Source organism: Benincasa hispida, unplaced genomic scaffold, assembly GCF_009727055.1.
Source record: "Benincasa hispida cultivar B227 unplaced genomic scaffold, ASM972705v1 Contig737, whole genome shotgun sequence".
Lineage (NCBI taxonomy): Eukaryota > Viridiplantae > Streptophyta > Magnoliopsida > Cucurbitales > Cucurbitaceae > Benincasa > Benincasa hispida.
This window is the reverse complement of record NW_024065081.1, coordinates 182,267-198,912: the sequence shown is the minus strand read 5'-3', so window position 1 is coordinate 198,912 and position 16,646 is coordinate 182,267. Positions and strand designations below refer to the sequence as shown.

General features: G+C 34.5%; 1 protein-coding gene across 3 annotated transcripts; it reads left to right on the top strand.

The window, feature by feature from the left end:
- The first annotated feature begins 10,702 nt into the window (after positions 1-10,702).
- Positions 10,703-14,841, top strand: LOC120069988 (chromo domain protein LHP1-like). 3 transcript variants are annotated; one of them, XR_005479743.1, is made up of 7 exons: positions 10,703-11,072; positions 11,360-11,385; positions 11,500-11,586; positions 11,703-12,452; positions 13,167-13,227; positions 13,318-13,749; positions 14,555-14,828. XR_005479743.1 is itself a non-coding variant. In XM_039021836.1 (6 exons), exons 1-6 carry the CDS (start codon positions 10,707-10,709, stop codon positions 13,363-13,365), a joined length of 1,329 nt encoding a protein of 442 aa, XP_038877764.1. In that variant the 5' UTR covers positions 10,703-10,706; the 3' UTR covers positions 13,366-14,841. The 3 variants fall into 3 exon arrangements, 2 of the variants coding, with proteins under 2 accessions (XP_038877764.1, XP_038877763.1); XM_039021836.1 differs by having other exon boundaries at positions 11,712-12,452; positions 13,318-14,841; XM_039021835.1 differs by having other exon boundaries at positions 13,318-14,838.
- The last annotated feature ends 1,805 nt before the right edge of the window (positions 14,842-16,646 follow it).

Sequence of the window (16,646 nt, the reverse complement as noted above, 5' to 3'; positions counted from 1 at the left end):
AAAAGAATAAATGGTGCGTGAGATCACATGAAGGGGTGTGAGGGTAAAATGATATTTGTTGAAAAGGTTAGGGATGAAGAGGGAAGTTAAAGTTCTCTCCTCTTGGTCCATTTTAATATAGTATAGATATAGATATATATATATAATAATAATAAAATTATCGATCTTCATCATAAATAAAACAATTTAATGCTTATAAAATTGGGGTTGGTTTACTGGCATGCGAGCTATCGAGATTAGGGGCGTTCAAATAACCCGATAACCAAAACGATCCGGACTATCCAACCTAAATTGTAAGGGTTGAGTTGAGTTAGTCTTAATTTCGAATTGGATTGGGTTGAATTGCTAGGTTGGATTAGGTTCCTGTTACAATTTTTATTAATATACATACACACATATATATATTATAACTTATAAATATTATAAGTCATATATATTTTTATGATGTTTGTTTGAAATTTTAATAGATACCTAGGATTTTGATATAAAAAATTTTAGTTTTATGAAATTTTAGTTATTAATATGCGTTGTAGACAAATTTAAGTATTTTAAATTAATAACAAAATGTATAAAAAAGAAAAAATAAATAATCCGACTACCCAACCTAACCCGAATTTTGAGAGTTGGGTTGAAGACCCAATTCGGGTAGCCAACCCGAATTTCCAGGTCAGTCCAAAAAATTCTCCCAACTCAATCCATGTACACTCCTAATCGAGGTTACGATTCACGTGTGGTCTCCTCGCTTGACTAACTGATGTCAATTTAACTTCACTTAACAGTGAGGAGGAGAATCTGACTTCAATAGCAAAGTATTAAATTTTCGTAGCCATGTCATTTTTTTGTCGGTATTTAAACATTTTCGTGAGTTTGAAATTAACCTAGGGAGTGAATCAACATCAATTTTCATTATATCAGAAAAAATTCATGTAATATTGAAAAAGAAAATGTTACTAGATATGTATATACAATATATAATAATAAATATGTTAACTTGTTTTAAAAAGGCATTAAATGTTTATTTTTTAATTTACTTTTTAAAAACAATTTTCTAAAATTATTCATCGACATCAAATATTTTATTGATATTTTCATTGATACTTTTGTAGAACTTGAGATTTTGAGATTTTTGTCAACATCGATATTTTAAACCATATATAATTCGTACTATCCTGAAAGATATTTCATGATCTCTTTACCATCCTTGATGTGTGGCGATTTCAAACTATTTCTCAATTATAGTCGATAGAATTGTGCTTCAGATAAGCTAAACTAATCACATAGGCTATTGATGAGTCTAAGTTAGGAAAATTCATAGTACAACAAGAATATCATACTCCCTTTATTCACACTAGAATTTTGCCTTCAAAATATCAATGGTCCTCACACTATATACCTATAAACATATACATACATACACACACATATAAGGAGTATGGACATTTTTCCATGCTTCCGTTTTAGAAATTTTTCGATCAAAGTCTCAACTTCAATGGAATGATTTATCTGGTTGGTTGCGTTTAGTGGAGGCAGATTGTTGTATTGATTTCTTATAGTTGTGTTGTTTCTTAAAATAACAATAATAATCTTCGTGAAAGTTGCAATTTTTAAGTCTACTAATATTAGCCAAATTGAATATAGCTAATCAATCAAGATGGTTATATCATTCCAAAGAGTCAAAAGACTCAATTCTCAACTCTCACACATTGTCGAGTTAAAAAAAGGTTTATTGATATAATTGGATGTATTAATGAAAGAGAAAAAAACAAAAATAAAGATGTGGACTAAATAATAATAAAGTGTTGAAATTAGTTGTCAAAATGAGCACAATGGTATTGACATGACTTTCGTCCCTAGAAGATGAAGATTGAATTCCCACCATAGTTATTGTGTACAGAAAGAGTGTTGGAATTAATGTATAATAATTTAGTTTTAAATACAAATTTCATCCATATGGTTCATTGTTTCACTTGTGTTTATATAATTTTATATTTAATTTAGTTTATATTGTTTAGTTAAATTTTACAAAAATCATTTTTATCCTTTAAAATATATCAAAGTTTGAGGCTTAAGTAAAAAGTTAAAAGGAAATACAATTTTTTTCCTAGAATAAAAGATAGTATAAAACATTTGTGTAAAGTTTACTCAAGGCTCATCTTTAGGTCTGTAAAGGTTCAAGGGAAATTTGTACGGATGATCCATTTTTTGGGTCCAAAATGTCAAATGACCCATTTTAAAAAATAATGTCAATTGACCCTCTACTGACATCATCACCATACCTAATTACGTAAATTGCCCTCATCTTTTTGTCTTCTTACCCTTTTACTGAAAACCAACCAAAACTAAAAACTCTTCAAATTTCCCAAGCGTAACGACTTCGTATCGTTCATAAGTTTTGGACGGTTTCGCTGTGTTTTAAAATCCATCATTTGGGCTTGCAAACGATTCCACTGTCGTCGAAAAATCGAATCTAATCAGTAAATCTTTTAATTTGTGCCTAGAAATGGCTTAAACTGATCAGTAATGGGGCTTTGTGGGTCGTTCTGGGTTTAGAAATATTGTGAACCTATGGTTTTCTTGTTTGTTTTTTTGGTTTTCAATGTGTTCTGTGGTTGAAGACGAGTAAAAAAAAAGAATGTGAGCAAGATAAGTGAGAGTGAAATCGGCGAGAGCGATACTAGAGAGAGCGACACCAGAAAAGGTAGGTCGTTATGGGGTTTAGAAATCTGTGAACCTATGGTTTTTTTTTTATTATTATTTTTGATGTGTTCTGTAGTTGAAGACGAGTAAAAAGAGAGAATGTGAGCGAGATAAGTAAGAGTTACCAAAGAGAGTGATACCAGAGAGAGCGATACTAGCGAAAGCGATACCAGAGAGAGCATACTAGAGAGGGCGATACCAGCAAGACTTAAACAAAAAAAAAATTACAATTTTTTTAAGGAGTTTACTAATTAAATCTTTATTTCATGTAGGAGTGATTTAAGATGTCAACACATTTCATAATACCTGTAGTCGATCAATTTTCCAGTCAAGTAACGAGCTTGGCCCATATTGCTAATGTGAAACTGTGAAGGAGAAGCTTACCCCAAGGTAGTTAGAGATGTTTAAGAGAACAATTTTTGGGCAATTTGTAGACGTTGACATGGTGTTCAACAACCTAATTATCCATCATATATTGTTGAGAGAAGTGAAGAGGATAAGATCTGATTCAATCTCATTCTCTGTTGGTGGAAAGGTCGTCACTTTTTCGAAGGATGATTTTTTGTTAATGAATGGTTTGAGGCGATCCCCTACGCGAGTTGATCAGAATGAGCGGTCCTCGTATGAACTTGCAATCAAGTATTTTTGGTAATCGAGTGACGAAGGACACCTTACATGTCCGTCTACTAGAAGAAAAATACAAAGAGTTGAAGTTTAAAAATGACGAGGATGCTATGAAGATCACATTAATCTACTACACGGAGGTTGTAATGATGGGAAAGAGCAAACAGAAAAATGCAGTGGACCTTAAAAGTTTTAAGGACGTTCAAAACATAGAGTACTACAATAGTCTAGACTGGGGTAATACCATTTGGGAGAGGACACTCGATGCCCTAAGGACTGCATTGAATGAGAAAAGTAGTCTATACAAGGCGAAGGTGAAAGGAAATAAAAATTACGTCGTGAAGTTCTCTTTGCATGAATTTCCACAAGCGTTCCAGGTAAATTTGCTTAACATAATAATCATGCTATTTGATTTAACATTACTATTGTTCTTAATATATGTTAAATTTTATTTAGGTATGGACGTACGAGATTCTAGCAGCATTGATAGCTGGGAATATTGCAGAGCGAAGGAGCAAGATGGCTTTGTCTTGCATATTACGATAGTCATGCTCCCACTCAGTGTCCTTCAAAGTACTCAAGAGAGACATATTCGAGTCTAACAATGTATGTTTACTCTATGCATAATATGTTTATTTAGTTGTTAAATTGACACTAACCAGTTTACTTGGTTGTTAATGCAGACAAAGGTTTAAAAGGGTCTTATCATGACAGACACTGGGAGGGAGTTTCGGGATACCCTAGTGGACAGACAACCTAAATTTGATCTAGATGCCAATGATGATAGTGCTAAAAATGGCAGTAGGTCGAGTAGTGGGGTAGTTCTAAAAGCGACGGTGATGATCATTGTGGAGGTAACAATGATAAATGTGGAAGGGTGGAGGGAGGGGACGACCATGAGCATTCTGAATACAAGGATGCTGAATGTAGACGGGTGGAAGGAGGGACATACACACCTAATGATGATATGTTCCATGATGTAGTGGGGGACGCATGCGATGAGGATGAGTTGAACCCACCTAATGTCCATCTCATGGACTCCCATAGAGAGTGATCTATGAATGAAGAGTGTCTTGAGTGTGTTGCCTGTAGGAAGGGAGCCAATCCCAGTGATTATATTTATTCGTACCTGCGGACCATTGACAGCTCACTATCGAGGTTGGATGGTCATATATCAAGTTTAAATAGTCGTGTATCTAATATCGAGGAAAACATGACAGACATGAAAGGACAATTATCGGCCATCCTGTCACTATTGCAGTCTATGTGCAAGGTTTGCATTTACTATCATTTTATGTCTTTACGTGTTTAGTTTTACGTATTCGTGAATTCATCATTTTAGTTTACTAATTGAAGGGTTCCACGGTGAATGAAGAGACAACAAGGTCACCCATCCTACATACAGGTGACGATGCCACGATGCGCTCATCCCATCTCAGGATCTCGATACACTGATGCGACTGCCTCTGATACTCCCATTTCCCCTGTAGAGCCTCAAAATACCACCACTTCACCTACTCCCATTTCTCCTGTAGAGCCTCAAAATATCGCCACTTCACCTACTCTCATCCCCTCTCTAGAGCCCGATACCACACCATCACCCACTGACGTCCAACCTATAGAGTCTGACATCTCATATACAGAGGTCGACATGTCTGACTTACTCACCATCCCACATATAGAGGCCGACAATTCTGGTATTGTTACGACCACAGAAGGAGTTACATTGGTGAGTAATTTATTGATCAGTAATCTTTGTTTATATTTTTATATTTCTTGATGAGTAATTTTTTGTTATCTGTTTATGTGGGAAAGGTGTGGATTTTGTGTATATGGCAATGAATATCAGTGAGCACTGGATGGTCCTTCTAATGGACATTAACAGAGGCCATATATTTGTGTTCGATTCACTTCCGTCATACACACCAATGACGAAGCTAGGAACTTGGCTGGAGCCATTGACTGTCACAGTACCATCCCTACTTCACTACTGTGACATGGATCGTTCAAAGTCGGACCTATCCACATCTCGTTGGAAAATCTCGCGACCTATGAATGCCGACATACAACACGGGTCGCTTGATTGTGGCATCTTTGCAATAAAATTACTAGAACATTTGGTGACTGGTGTTGATCCATCTGTAATCACTCAGAAGAAAATGAGTGAATATAGGATGCAGTTAGCATATCAATTGTGGGCGAATACTTCGTATTTTTTATGTATATAAAACATGTATTTTTTATGTTTGTAAAAACATGTATTTTTTATGTATGTAAAACATGTATAAAACATTTTTATCAAAGTTAAAAGTTAAAAGTTCAATATTATACATTTTATCAAAACATTTATAATTGAGCTATTGCTCTTTTCATCTTATGTGTATAAAACATGTATTTTTTTATTATAATTTTTATGTTTGTACAAACATGTATTTTTTATGTATGTAAAACATGTATAAAATATTTTTATCAAAGTTCAATGTTCAAAGTTCAATATTATACATTTTATCAAAACATTTATAATTGAGTTATGGCTCTTTTCATTATATCAATGGTATATAAAACATTATATCAAAGTTCAAGGTTCAAAGTTCAAACATTGAGAGAGCGAGATTTTGAGAGAGAACGAGACCTTGAGAGAGAGCGAGATTTTGAGAGAGAGCGAGACCTTGAGAGAGCGCGAGATTTTGAGAGAGAGCGAGGTTGAGAAAGCAAGATTGAGAGAACGAGATTTTGCAAAAAGATTCACTTTCTTTTACAGAAAAAATCCTCATACTCCAGCTTGTTATTGTTTTTTATTTATAGAAAAATGAAGATTGCTTACAACTTGTTTTTGTTTATAGAAAAAATTGAAAGTATGAAAAACTCTTCTTTGGGGCCTAATCAATGGTATTTATAACACATACCACCAGACCGTTACAAGATAAAGTTAGTTATAAACGAAACTATATGAGAGGTATTTGAGTCACGGTTTCGGCATTTTCAGTACGTCGCATGGTTATGAGCGGTTCGCTAAAATTTTGGCGGTTATGCCCATAATTCCCACATCGACCACATTTCATTTATCTGGGAAATTCTCCTTTGGATGGTATTCTTCTCACTCTCTGTCACCCGACTTGTGCCACAAACTTTGGAGAAGGATAGTATTTTCTACATATCCAGGAGCTCTCTTCCATTCAGATATGTGCCCAAGTGGATTTATAGGCTCTGCATACGCAGTCATTAGAGAGTCCTGTATAAAATTGATTGCAAAAACTCTAAATGGGTATGTTTCGTTCCTTGGCGGCAATAATGGCATGCGAACACGGGATACCAAGTGAGTTAAATTCCTTACATGTGTATTCCTTCGTGTGAAGATTCACAATATCGTCCAATCGATTATCTCGCACGTGAACCTGATAATAATCAATAGGCTCAATCTGATATCGTCTGCTCTTATCGGCCTCACTTGCCAATCAGGTTTCACAGTAGTCAGAGTGCAATGTCGTTCGAGATGCCCAGTAATTACTCTATTCATAAAACCATGATTGGAGCATTCCTCTAACATGTTCGATCAAGCATACTATGGGCAATAGCCAATACTCTTTAGTTAACGAATTGAAACACTCTACATTGTTGGACGTCATGTTGTCATATCTTCGTTCTATTTGATAAACTCATGCCCACCTTTGAAGACCGATGTCTTCTAGATATTTTGTGACAGTATCATCTCGAAAACTGTGGAGTTCGTCCCATTTTGTATGGAACTCTATCATGCGAAATGCCCTTGTCGCATCTCTAAATATCCTAACAATCGTATTATCCTTAAAGTTTATAATAAGATTCTGTTCTATGTGCCACGTGCACAATCCATGAAATGTCGTAGGAAAAAATGCACGAATAGTATTGTTGATAGATACCATCCGATCAGACACAAACACCAAATTATCGGGTTATTCGATACTGCATTTCAAGGTCGACATAAACCATTTCCATGATCGATCGGTTTCATTGTCCACTATTACATATGTTAATGGGTATAATTGATTGTTCTCGTCCATAGAAACCACAACCAACATGGTCCCTTTGTACTTTCCTTTCAAGTGCGACCCATCAACAATTATCACAAGTCGACAGCTTGCTAAATCTCTAATACAAAGCCTTAATGCCATAAACATATACTTGAAATGCACCTCATCTTTAAGTTCGATCTCAAACATTGTACCCAGGTTCTCTATTTTTAACCCTTCTCCATAAGTATGTAGTATGGAGTATGAGTATCTATGAAGCACATATACTTCATGTGAGACAAAGAATTCGTATCAGACACGTATCGGATACCGATACTTCCAGATACTTCTTAGATATGTATCTGACACGCGATTTGACTTATCTATTTCTACGCGTACTTTTTTTTTAAGAAAAAAGACAAGCAACTCATCTAATCTTTCCCAATATAAAACTAAGCAACCTATTTAGAAAGCTCACTACTCGAGTCCAAAACTAAAGGAACAAAAATAAGGGACCAAACCGTATACTAGAATCATCTAATCTCCATCATCATATTTGAGTCCCCACAAAGTTTACTAAAATATAAACCATTTGGATATCTTTAATAATTCAACGAAGAAGTTCTTTATTTATTTTCATACTTCTCCCTCTAATCTTCTTCTTCTTCTTTTTCTTTTTCTTTGCTATATGAGTCACTTTTCTATTGCATTTCATTAACTATTGTACTTCAACATCTTAGATGTTGCTTTTTTTGTATTGTATTTCAGTGTTTGTATTCTATTTTGTGCTATTATTATTAACTTGTATGCTAAATTGATCTATATTCTAGATTTTTTTAAAGAAAAAGAAAATGTATCTTCAATGTATTAGTATCCTCGTTTTTTTAGAAACATATATATTAAAAATATATATATAAAAAATGATGCATCCTTAGACGTATCCGTATCTTAGTTTTTTAAACATTAACGAATCGCCTTATCCGATCTATCCATATTGTGTAGCCATATATGTATCTGTGCTTCATAGATGAGTATTTTGGAGTATCTCTAGTAAGATCATATACGGCTTCCCTTACACGCCACACTTTATCATAACTTATGTTCACGCCATAATCTCTTCTTATATCCTCAATGATATGACAAGGTTTATAAATGCGTCATATTCCTGTAAAGTTATCTTTAATCAACTGACCAACAACCTTAGCAATTGTTTGTCCATGGTCGTGATTCAGAATTCTGATGGATCATGTGTGCGAACTGTAGTACTTTGTGATCTTGAATATATCAGACCCTTCCATTTTCACTGTACGAAGGCTCCACTTACAAGTCTCCCCAATGAAGAGGTATCAGACATAATCAACTCTCCCCTATGACTTGAAGACACAGATGGTGGAATCATTGAAGCTGCTATAGAACAACGCACATCTCTATGATCACGATCCATTTCATTCAATCCTGTTGGTTGCTCATTAACATCCATTGAAGGACCACAACGTTGTTTTGGATGACCATAATCCATATAATCAAGTCTAGATGATCTCTCATTACCAATAACTGAAGTACCACTCAATTCTGAATTCAATCTTGTTGAATTAGTGCGATTGTTGTCTAGTGATAATGTTGATGGTACAGTATTGGTAGACAATGGAATATCATCCTCTTCCCGATGAAACTGGTATGATTTTTCGTATTGTCTGTCCACAGTCGTATCATCATAACTCACATTTCCAAACCCCATTCTAATATTTTCGTCCTGATTCGATTTTAACATTACAGATAACTGAAGTCTACTAAGCTCTTCTCGGAAAAGAAGGAAGCAAACATCATCATCATTCCTTATGTATTGTGGAGGGGCTTCATATTCAAACTTATATTTAACTCTCATTATAAGATCAAACTCTGAAAAACTGACATTTGTAACCCTGTAAATGTGAGATTTAAATTCTTCATACTTCAATGTAACAGGCACAATGATTCGTGCCAACTCTCCCCCAATATATGAACTTTTATTCTCATCCTAATCACCTCCATATCGAATAAATAGACACTTTTTTGTCATCCTATAAAGGAAGAGAACATTTGTCATTAAGTTGTACAAGCAATTGAAGTGTACTATCGCTCTCTCTTAGTCTCGCTCTCTCTCTTAATCTCGCCCTCTCTCTTACTCTTGCTTTCTCCCACTCTCGTTCTATCTCTCGCTCTCTCTCCCAATACAAAATTTCGTAATGCTACATTTCAAGAAATAACACAGCAAAAATAATGAAACATATTCAAAATAATGAAACATTGTTCTGAAAAAGCCTTGTCTTGAAAATCCCCGTTCGAAAAATCTTTGTTCAACAAAACACCATCGAAAACCAGAGAAATAATCACCGTTGAAATGGAGTTTAAAGTTTAAAGAAATCGACATTGTATCGTGTTTAGGTATTATTGATTTGAGGCTTCAGTTGTGAAAATTGTCAAATCATTCGTACACTGACGAGCAATCACATCAAACCAGGGAATTTTAAGCGAGAGCGAGAGTGTTTAACCAGACGACAAGAGAAAGACTTATAACGTGAGGCACTTGTGAGGGCAATTTACGTAATTTTGTATGGCGATGATGTCAGCAGAGGGTCAATTGACATTATTTTTAAAAAATTGGTCATTTGACATTTTGGGCCTAAAAAATGGATCATCTGTACAAATTTCCCAAGATTCAAATCCTCAACATTCATTTGTTGTAATAAAATAAAACTAAAGTTAAATGAAAAAGGTCTATTTAGTTTTTTATTTTTGAAAAGTAAGTTTGTTTCCTTTCAATTTATTGCCATGATTTTAATCTTTTGAAATAAAATAATTATTTTTTTTTTTATCAAAAGAGTATTAAAAATAAAAAAGTCTTACCGAATTTAAAAAACAAAAACAGGGTCTTAAAAACTTTTTTTCCCTAAAAAATTGTAAAAAGTATATGTTACGAAATCAAGAAATATAGAATATAGAAAAAATGTAAAAAGTAGAGAATCCACACGCAAGTTTACGTGGTTTAATCATAATAGTGTGTTAGCTACGTCCATGAAGCAAAACCAAAATACATAATAATGACGCTTTAACGGTTAGAGAATTTATATAGTGTACATCTCTAAATTATAGGGTCATAATCGTAAATAAACTATAAATAATTAAATATATAAAATACTAATTCTTAAATAATAATTATAAAATTTTAGGGATAAAATATGTGCCTACCAAAAAAAAAGAAAGAAAGAAAAGGTTATTTGAGGGACTTGGGATTCAAGTGAAACTCAAACCATAAATTGAAAATCATTAGGTAAGCGAATTAAAAGAAATGATGTCCAAATTAGATTTAATTAAATTCGTTTAGCTTTCACTTTAATATTGGATATAAATTGAAAGATGAAAAGAGAGGGAAAGGAAAGGAGGGATAAAACGAAAATGGGGAGAGGGAAGAAGAAAGCGGTGGGAAGCTCCGAGCCTGAAACAGCGGCGCTTCCAATCCCTGATTTCACTCAATCTACTCATCTTAATGGCGATTCAGGCCCTTCCATCTCTAACAACAATGGTAATGAACCCATAATTCCATCTCCATATCCACCTTCTTCACTTCAGAACAGTTCTGTGCAAATTCCACTGCCTACCGACGACGCCGGAGAAGTCAACGCAGAAGATAATGCTGTACCTGATGTCTCTGCTTCTCACCGAACTAACCTCGATGAAGGCTTCTTCGAAGTCGAAGCTATTCGGCGGAAAAGAGTCCGTAAGGTATTTTTGTCTCTTCCTCCATTGTACCTACTTGTTCTATCGTTTTTAGTGTTTGTTGGATAATGTTATAGAATGTGAATGTACTTGAGAAATTACAGATGTTTCTGAGAATTGAGTGTATTTTTACATATTTCTCTTCTATTTTAATCGTATGTGCAAATAGATTTTCCGGTGTTTTTTCATCGAAATAGTCTGGTGTTGTACTCTCGGATTTGTTGTTCTGGCGATTGTGTTTGTATATGTTCTTTTATGAGTCTGATTTGAGTTTTCTTTTCTTGAATCCATAGGGACAGCTTCAGTACCTCGTCAAATGGTATGTACGATTTTTGAGGTTTTTCTTTCTGTTTATCGTACAGTTCTTATCGGCCATCGCTGTGATTTGTTCTTGATATACGTGAAAGGAGCTTCAGGAATTTGTTTTTGACAGGCGTGGTTGGCCAGAGACAGAAAATACATGGGAACCCTTGGACAATCTCCAAGCATGCTCTGAATTTATTGATGAATTTGAAGAAAGGTTCTAGCACCTATTCAGTCACTTTTTATTTTGTGAAATGATTGCAGCAAATGTATGGCAGGAAATGTAATTTGGAAAATTTCCTCACAACTTGGAACTGATTATGTGTTATTCAGCTTTTGTAGGTCGCGATCAGGAAAGCAGCGCAAGCGCAAGCGCAAGGATGGAGACATTGAAAATCAACCTCGTGAGGAAAAACAGCTTCAAATGTTAGCTATTGATAATGTCACGGATGTAGTTATCGGTACTGTGGATGATCGTCTATCGGCCGCTCCTTTAAACGGGAAACGTGATTGTGATCTTCCTATTCCTCAAGCACCAGTGGACTCTACTCATGAAGGAGAGTTTGGAAGCCACCTTAATCATACCAAAACTACTCGAACAATTGATGTTGAGAATGGACATGTGGATGGGAAATTTGATGGAAGTAGAAAGAGAGACGAATATGATCTGAAACTTGTTGAGCTCAAGGCAGCAATATCTGCCAATATGGTTGATTCCGATAAAAAAGCAGTGGCTTCTAACGATCTTACCCTTGTTTATGATGTTTCCAAGGCCGATTGCGTGGTGGGTTCTGCTCAGGAAAGTCACTCCATTGGAGCCAAGAGAAGGAAGTCTAGTAGGGTGAAAAGGTTCACAAAGGATTCAGCCTTGTCTGAAGAATCTGAACAAGAATTAAAACAAAATGCAGCAACTGTAAGCATTGAGCCTACTGATCGCAGCAAACAATTTGGACCCGAGAATCCTAGTTTGTCAGGCCACTCCAGAAATGTGCCTACCATCACAAGGATAATCAAGCCTGTTGGTTATTCAGTTTCAGTATTAAATAACATCCCAGATGTAATCGTAACCTTCTTGGCTGTGAGGTTTGTTATACAACACTAACTACTCTTCCTTTGCATTGTTGAGTATTACTCTCTCTATTTAATAGTCATCAAGTAAACCCTTCATGTGATTCAACATTAGCCTATGTGGATTATATGTATCTCTCTTTAAACTTGGTGAAAGTATTGGAACTTAAAAGCAGTTTTAACGTTTCTTTGATTTGTTATCTATTTTTTACCCGATCGATTTCGTAGCTTCATGACTTCGAGAGTGGATAATAATGTTATCTAACCCTCTGGTCATGGGTGGGTTCGAATCCTAGTAGATAGAGAAGATGGTAGAAAATAAAGTTATCTATTTTTTATCCATGTTTTCAAAATACTAGGCTACAAGATTAAGAATTCAAATATTTTTTTTAGAAAAAAAAATTATTTTAAATGAATGGTGATTAAATAAGTACCATTTTTAAAAACAAAAAATGAAATTGTTATAAAAAGGACCCTAAAATTACTTGATTTCGATTATTGTTTTCAAATTTCTACCCAATTACACAAAACTCTAACCTGATCTGTTAAACTTGGTTATCTATACATTTCTTCAATTATCTCTTCATTGGCATATCTATGCATTTTATTGACATTACAATAAGGACAGCCAAAGTACACAAGCTCTGGCCATCCCCCTTTTTTCTTGTTTTGGGGGGGAGGGGGCGTCCGTTTGAAGCAGTGATTGTGGATCTCCTTTTTTGCATGCAGGTCGGATGGAAAAGAAGTGACGGTGAATAACAAATTCCTTAAGACTAACAATCCACATCTGGTAATTGATCAAATTTCCGTACTCTACCTTACATACTTATCTTAATTGGTTTTTGACCTGCCAGTATTTACAACAACTCTCTCACTGCAGTTGATTAACTACTATGAGCAACATCTCCGATATAATCCAACATTATGAAAGATCTGCACGTGTGTCTGGCCACCATCATCATCTTCATGGTTTACAAGCTGTAATTTTGTAGTTTTAGGAGATTCTGTGGTATACAATACGACTTCTTGGTAAATTTTCAAGAACTGTGTCAAGAGGAGATCAGAACATTTTCTTGCTCCGTTTACTTTTTATATGGGGATGAATGGAAATTATATTCTTTACTAAAAAAAATGTATCTCCAAGGGCAAGAGACTGTTTGCTAAATAATCTTGTAGGAAATTGTCATCCTTTTTTATGTCCAACGGGAAGCTTTTACAGGTCTTTTCCAGTGTTGCAGATTACTATTCAAGTGATCTGATCTGCTATCCAGATGCTGAGTGTTCAATGAGCTACTGTATGTTTATTTATCAGGTTCCTTCTTGATCTTCGTCTATATATTTTATCATGTCAAATAGAATAAAGTACAGATATTGGACGCTTCTGGACATCCAACTGCTCCCGCAAATGAAAAATCTGAACCTCCTGATTTTGGCATATTATTTATCTGTAGCCCACCTATGATGTCATTCAAACACATTTTCATTTATCTAAATGTCATTATCAAATTTCATTTAATATTAACACAATGTAAAAATAATCAGGTGCCTTTCTTATGGTACCTGATTATCCATCCTACTTAGCATAGACTAGACCATGACCCACAAAGATACATTGGCTCCTTTCTATTGCTTTCAATTCATAAGTAATTAGTTACTCATTCAGCTTTATACAGTTTGCTCAGGTTGGCATCCAATCCTACCTATATTGTCTTTAAGACCTGATTAAAAAAAATTGAAATTCTTGAGTCTGTCATTGATCAACTAATATTTTGACCCTCTTAAAAGCATGGAAAAGGGGTCAAGCTTTTCCAAAGTCACTCCTACCACCAACAAACAGCCTTTTCCCCTTCAATATCACTCTTTTGCAACCCAGGTTCTGATTCAGAGAGAGGTAATGGGATATACTACGGCAGGACCATCACCTGTTGTACCTTGTATCATAGTTGGATTTCTGGGGATGATAATATTTTGGCCAACTCTTCAATCCATCTGGGATAGTATAGAGTCTCTACTTGAACTGGGCATTTGGGTTGCAGTGATTCTTCTTTTCCTCTTACTGCTTGTACATTTGCTATCTATTTTCTTTCCTGTTCTTCATGTCTCATCCACTTTTGCAGTTCAGCATTCCAGCAGCTCTGGCTACGATGCTGATGGATTCGGTTTCGGGTCAGGAGCATTGTTTCTAGGTCTTCTCTTCCTTGTCCTCTATAATCTGTTGTAATCTTGTCCTAGGAATGGTAAACTGTAGCTTTTTCTTAGCACTTCCACATGTTTGCTCTTGCATATATATTCAGTCACCCATCTCTCTTGCTTGTGGGCAAAGTGACTTGCTTTGACCAACAAGAGAACAAGCCCTGTTCATGGAGGCTACTAATTTATTTGAATGAAAATTTAAACACTCTTATGTTTGTGTGACCAATGAGGTGTTCAAGACATCAAGTTTGAGATCCAATAGTTTTAGAGATGTATAATCTAGTTAATCAATTGGTTTAGGCATATATCCTCGACCAAGAAATTAGTGGTTTGAAATCCCGTATCTATATATTGAACTTAAAAGAAAAAAGAATCATTTTGTTAAGTGTGCAATTTCGAGTTGAGCCGAGTCGAGTCTCATTGAAACCTGTTGAAGATAGCATAGTTTGTTTTGTGGCATTTGAATTGAACATTCCATCAAGCTATAGATGTTGAATTCAATAAGCCAAGGGTAGTGCAAGGCATGGAACAAGATAGTGCAGTAGTTTAAACCCTCGCAATGGAGTTTGGGCAAAATCCTTCAAATTGAATCCAATCTGATTTTGATCAAAACTGAATTCCACATACGGTTGGGATTTTGTGGAAATTTGCATTTAATTGGAACGTAATTCCAATTTTACTGGAGAAGGAATAGGAATTTCTGTTTTCAAATTTACTTGTTTTATTATTATTATTTTGGGATGTGTTGAACGAACTCACTTTTGTCCACTATATAATTTAACCACCGAATCATGGTAAATTGATAGGCAATTTATATCTTTAAACTTTAAGGTTATATCAATTGTAATCCTACCCATTTATATCTTTAATTATGTTTTGTTTGAATAAACCTCGTTTGAGATGCCAAAATAAGCTGAGTAATAATTGACACGACCATCTTCCTTCAAGATCGAAGATTCAATTCCTCACCGTCGCAATTGTTGTATTAAAGAAGGCTTTATGTGAGTTTTATAATTATTAATTAAACTCCTAAACTTGCCAACCAGATTGGTTAGGATTTCTTATGAAATTTTCTTTTGCATAAATTCTAATTTTTCTTTTTGTTAATCCGACACTTGAAATTTCTTTTCAAACAATTCTATACTCGAAATTTGAGGGTAAATGGTTTTAATTGATTTAGTTATTAGTTCCATATTTTTGGGATATAAATTTATATTTTTCCTGATTAAAATTAAATCATTGAACAAACAAGCCAATCACTGAATTTTACTTCCATCTAACTCAAGATTACATTATCTAAGCTTAGATATACATTCTTTACATTTAAATCACAGAAACCATCTACCCAGATCTCCCGTAAACTTTAAAATATCCAGCTTGTTCAAAGATTTCTAATAGAATCTTGAATTTTTTATTTTCTGTTTAACAAATTGTTCAACTTTAAACTCATTAATCAACTATTGGAACAAATGTATAGAGTTGTATTGTTTTATAAATGAATACGTCTTTTTGTAATTAACCAACTTGAAGAAGAGACAACTATTTGATTTGCCACATATAGTCTATAAAATATTTTATAAGAACTTCGAATTGCAAAAAAAGAATTTTAACAATTACTTCTCTCATAAAAATATTTTTTCCTTTTTTGTAAATTGGTTCAAGTTTGATTTATTTGTTGTGAACAATGTGCTGCTTCCATAATAATTACTCAAGAAATTCCGACACTAGTGTGAGTAAAATTATCTTAGGTCATTAGGCTCAGATTCTCTTACGTTTACAAGGTTATATATTTTCTCATATTTTTAGGAAAATTATTCAGATACAACAAAGTTGAATGTTCGGATTCCTTTAGAAGTAATAATTTCAAGGGGAGAAGAACCAATTCTCTCTTCAATAACGAAATAGATATACCAAACTAAAAAATTGAATTCCTTCCCAGCCGTTTTAATTAGATGTTTCGGAAATTTTGCTGTTCAAAATTATGGCTTCAAAGCTGGGTTCAGGGCTGAATTCAAA

Excerpts from the sequence above, each read along its gene's own strand:
- LOC120069988 (XM_039021835.1), top strand. The coding sequence starts at position 10,707 with ATGAAAAGAGAGGGAAAGGAAAGGAGGGATAAAACGAAAATGGGGAGA. Across the intron at positions 11,386-11,499 it reads CTTCAGTACCTCGTCAAATG|GCGTGGTTGGCCAGAGACAG; the intron begins GTATGTACGATT and ends TGTTTTTGACAG. Across the intron at positions 13,228-13,317 it reads AGACTAACAATCCACATCTG|TTGATTAACTACTATGAGCA; the intron begins GTAATTGATCAA and ends CTCTCACTGCAG.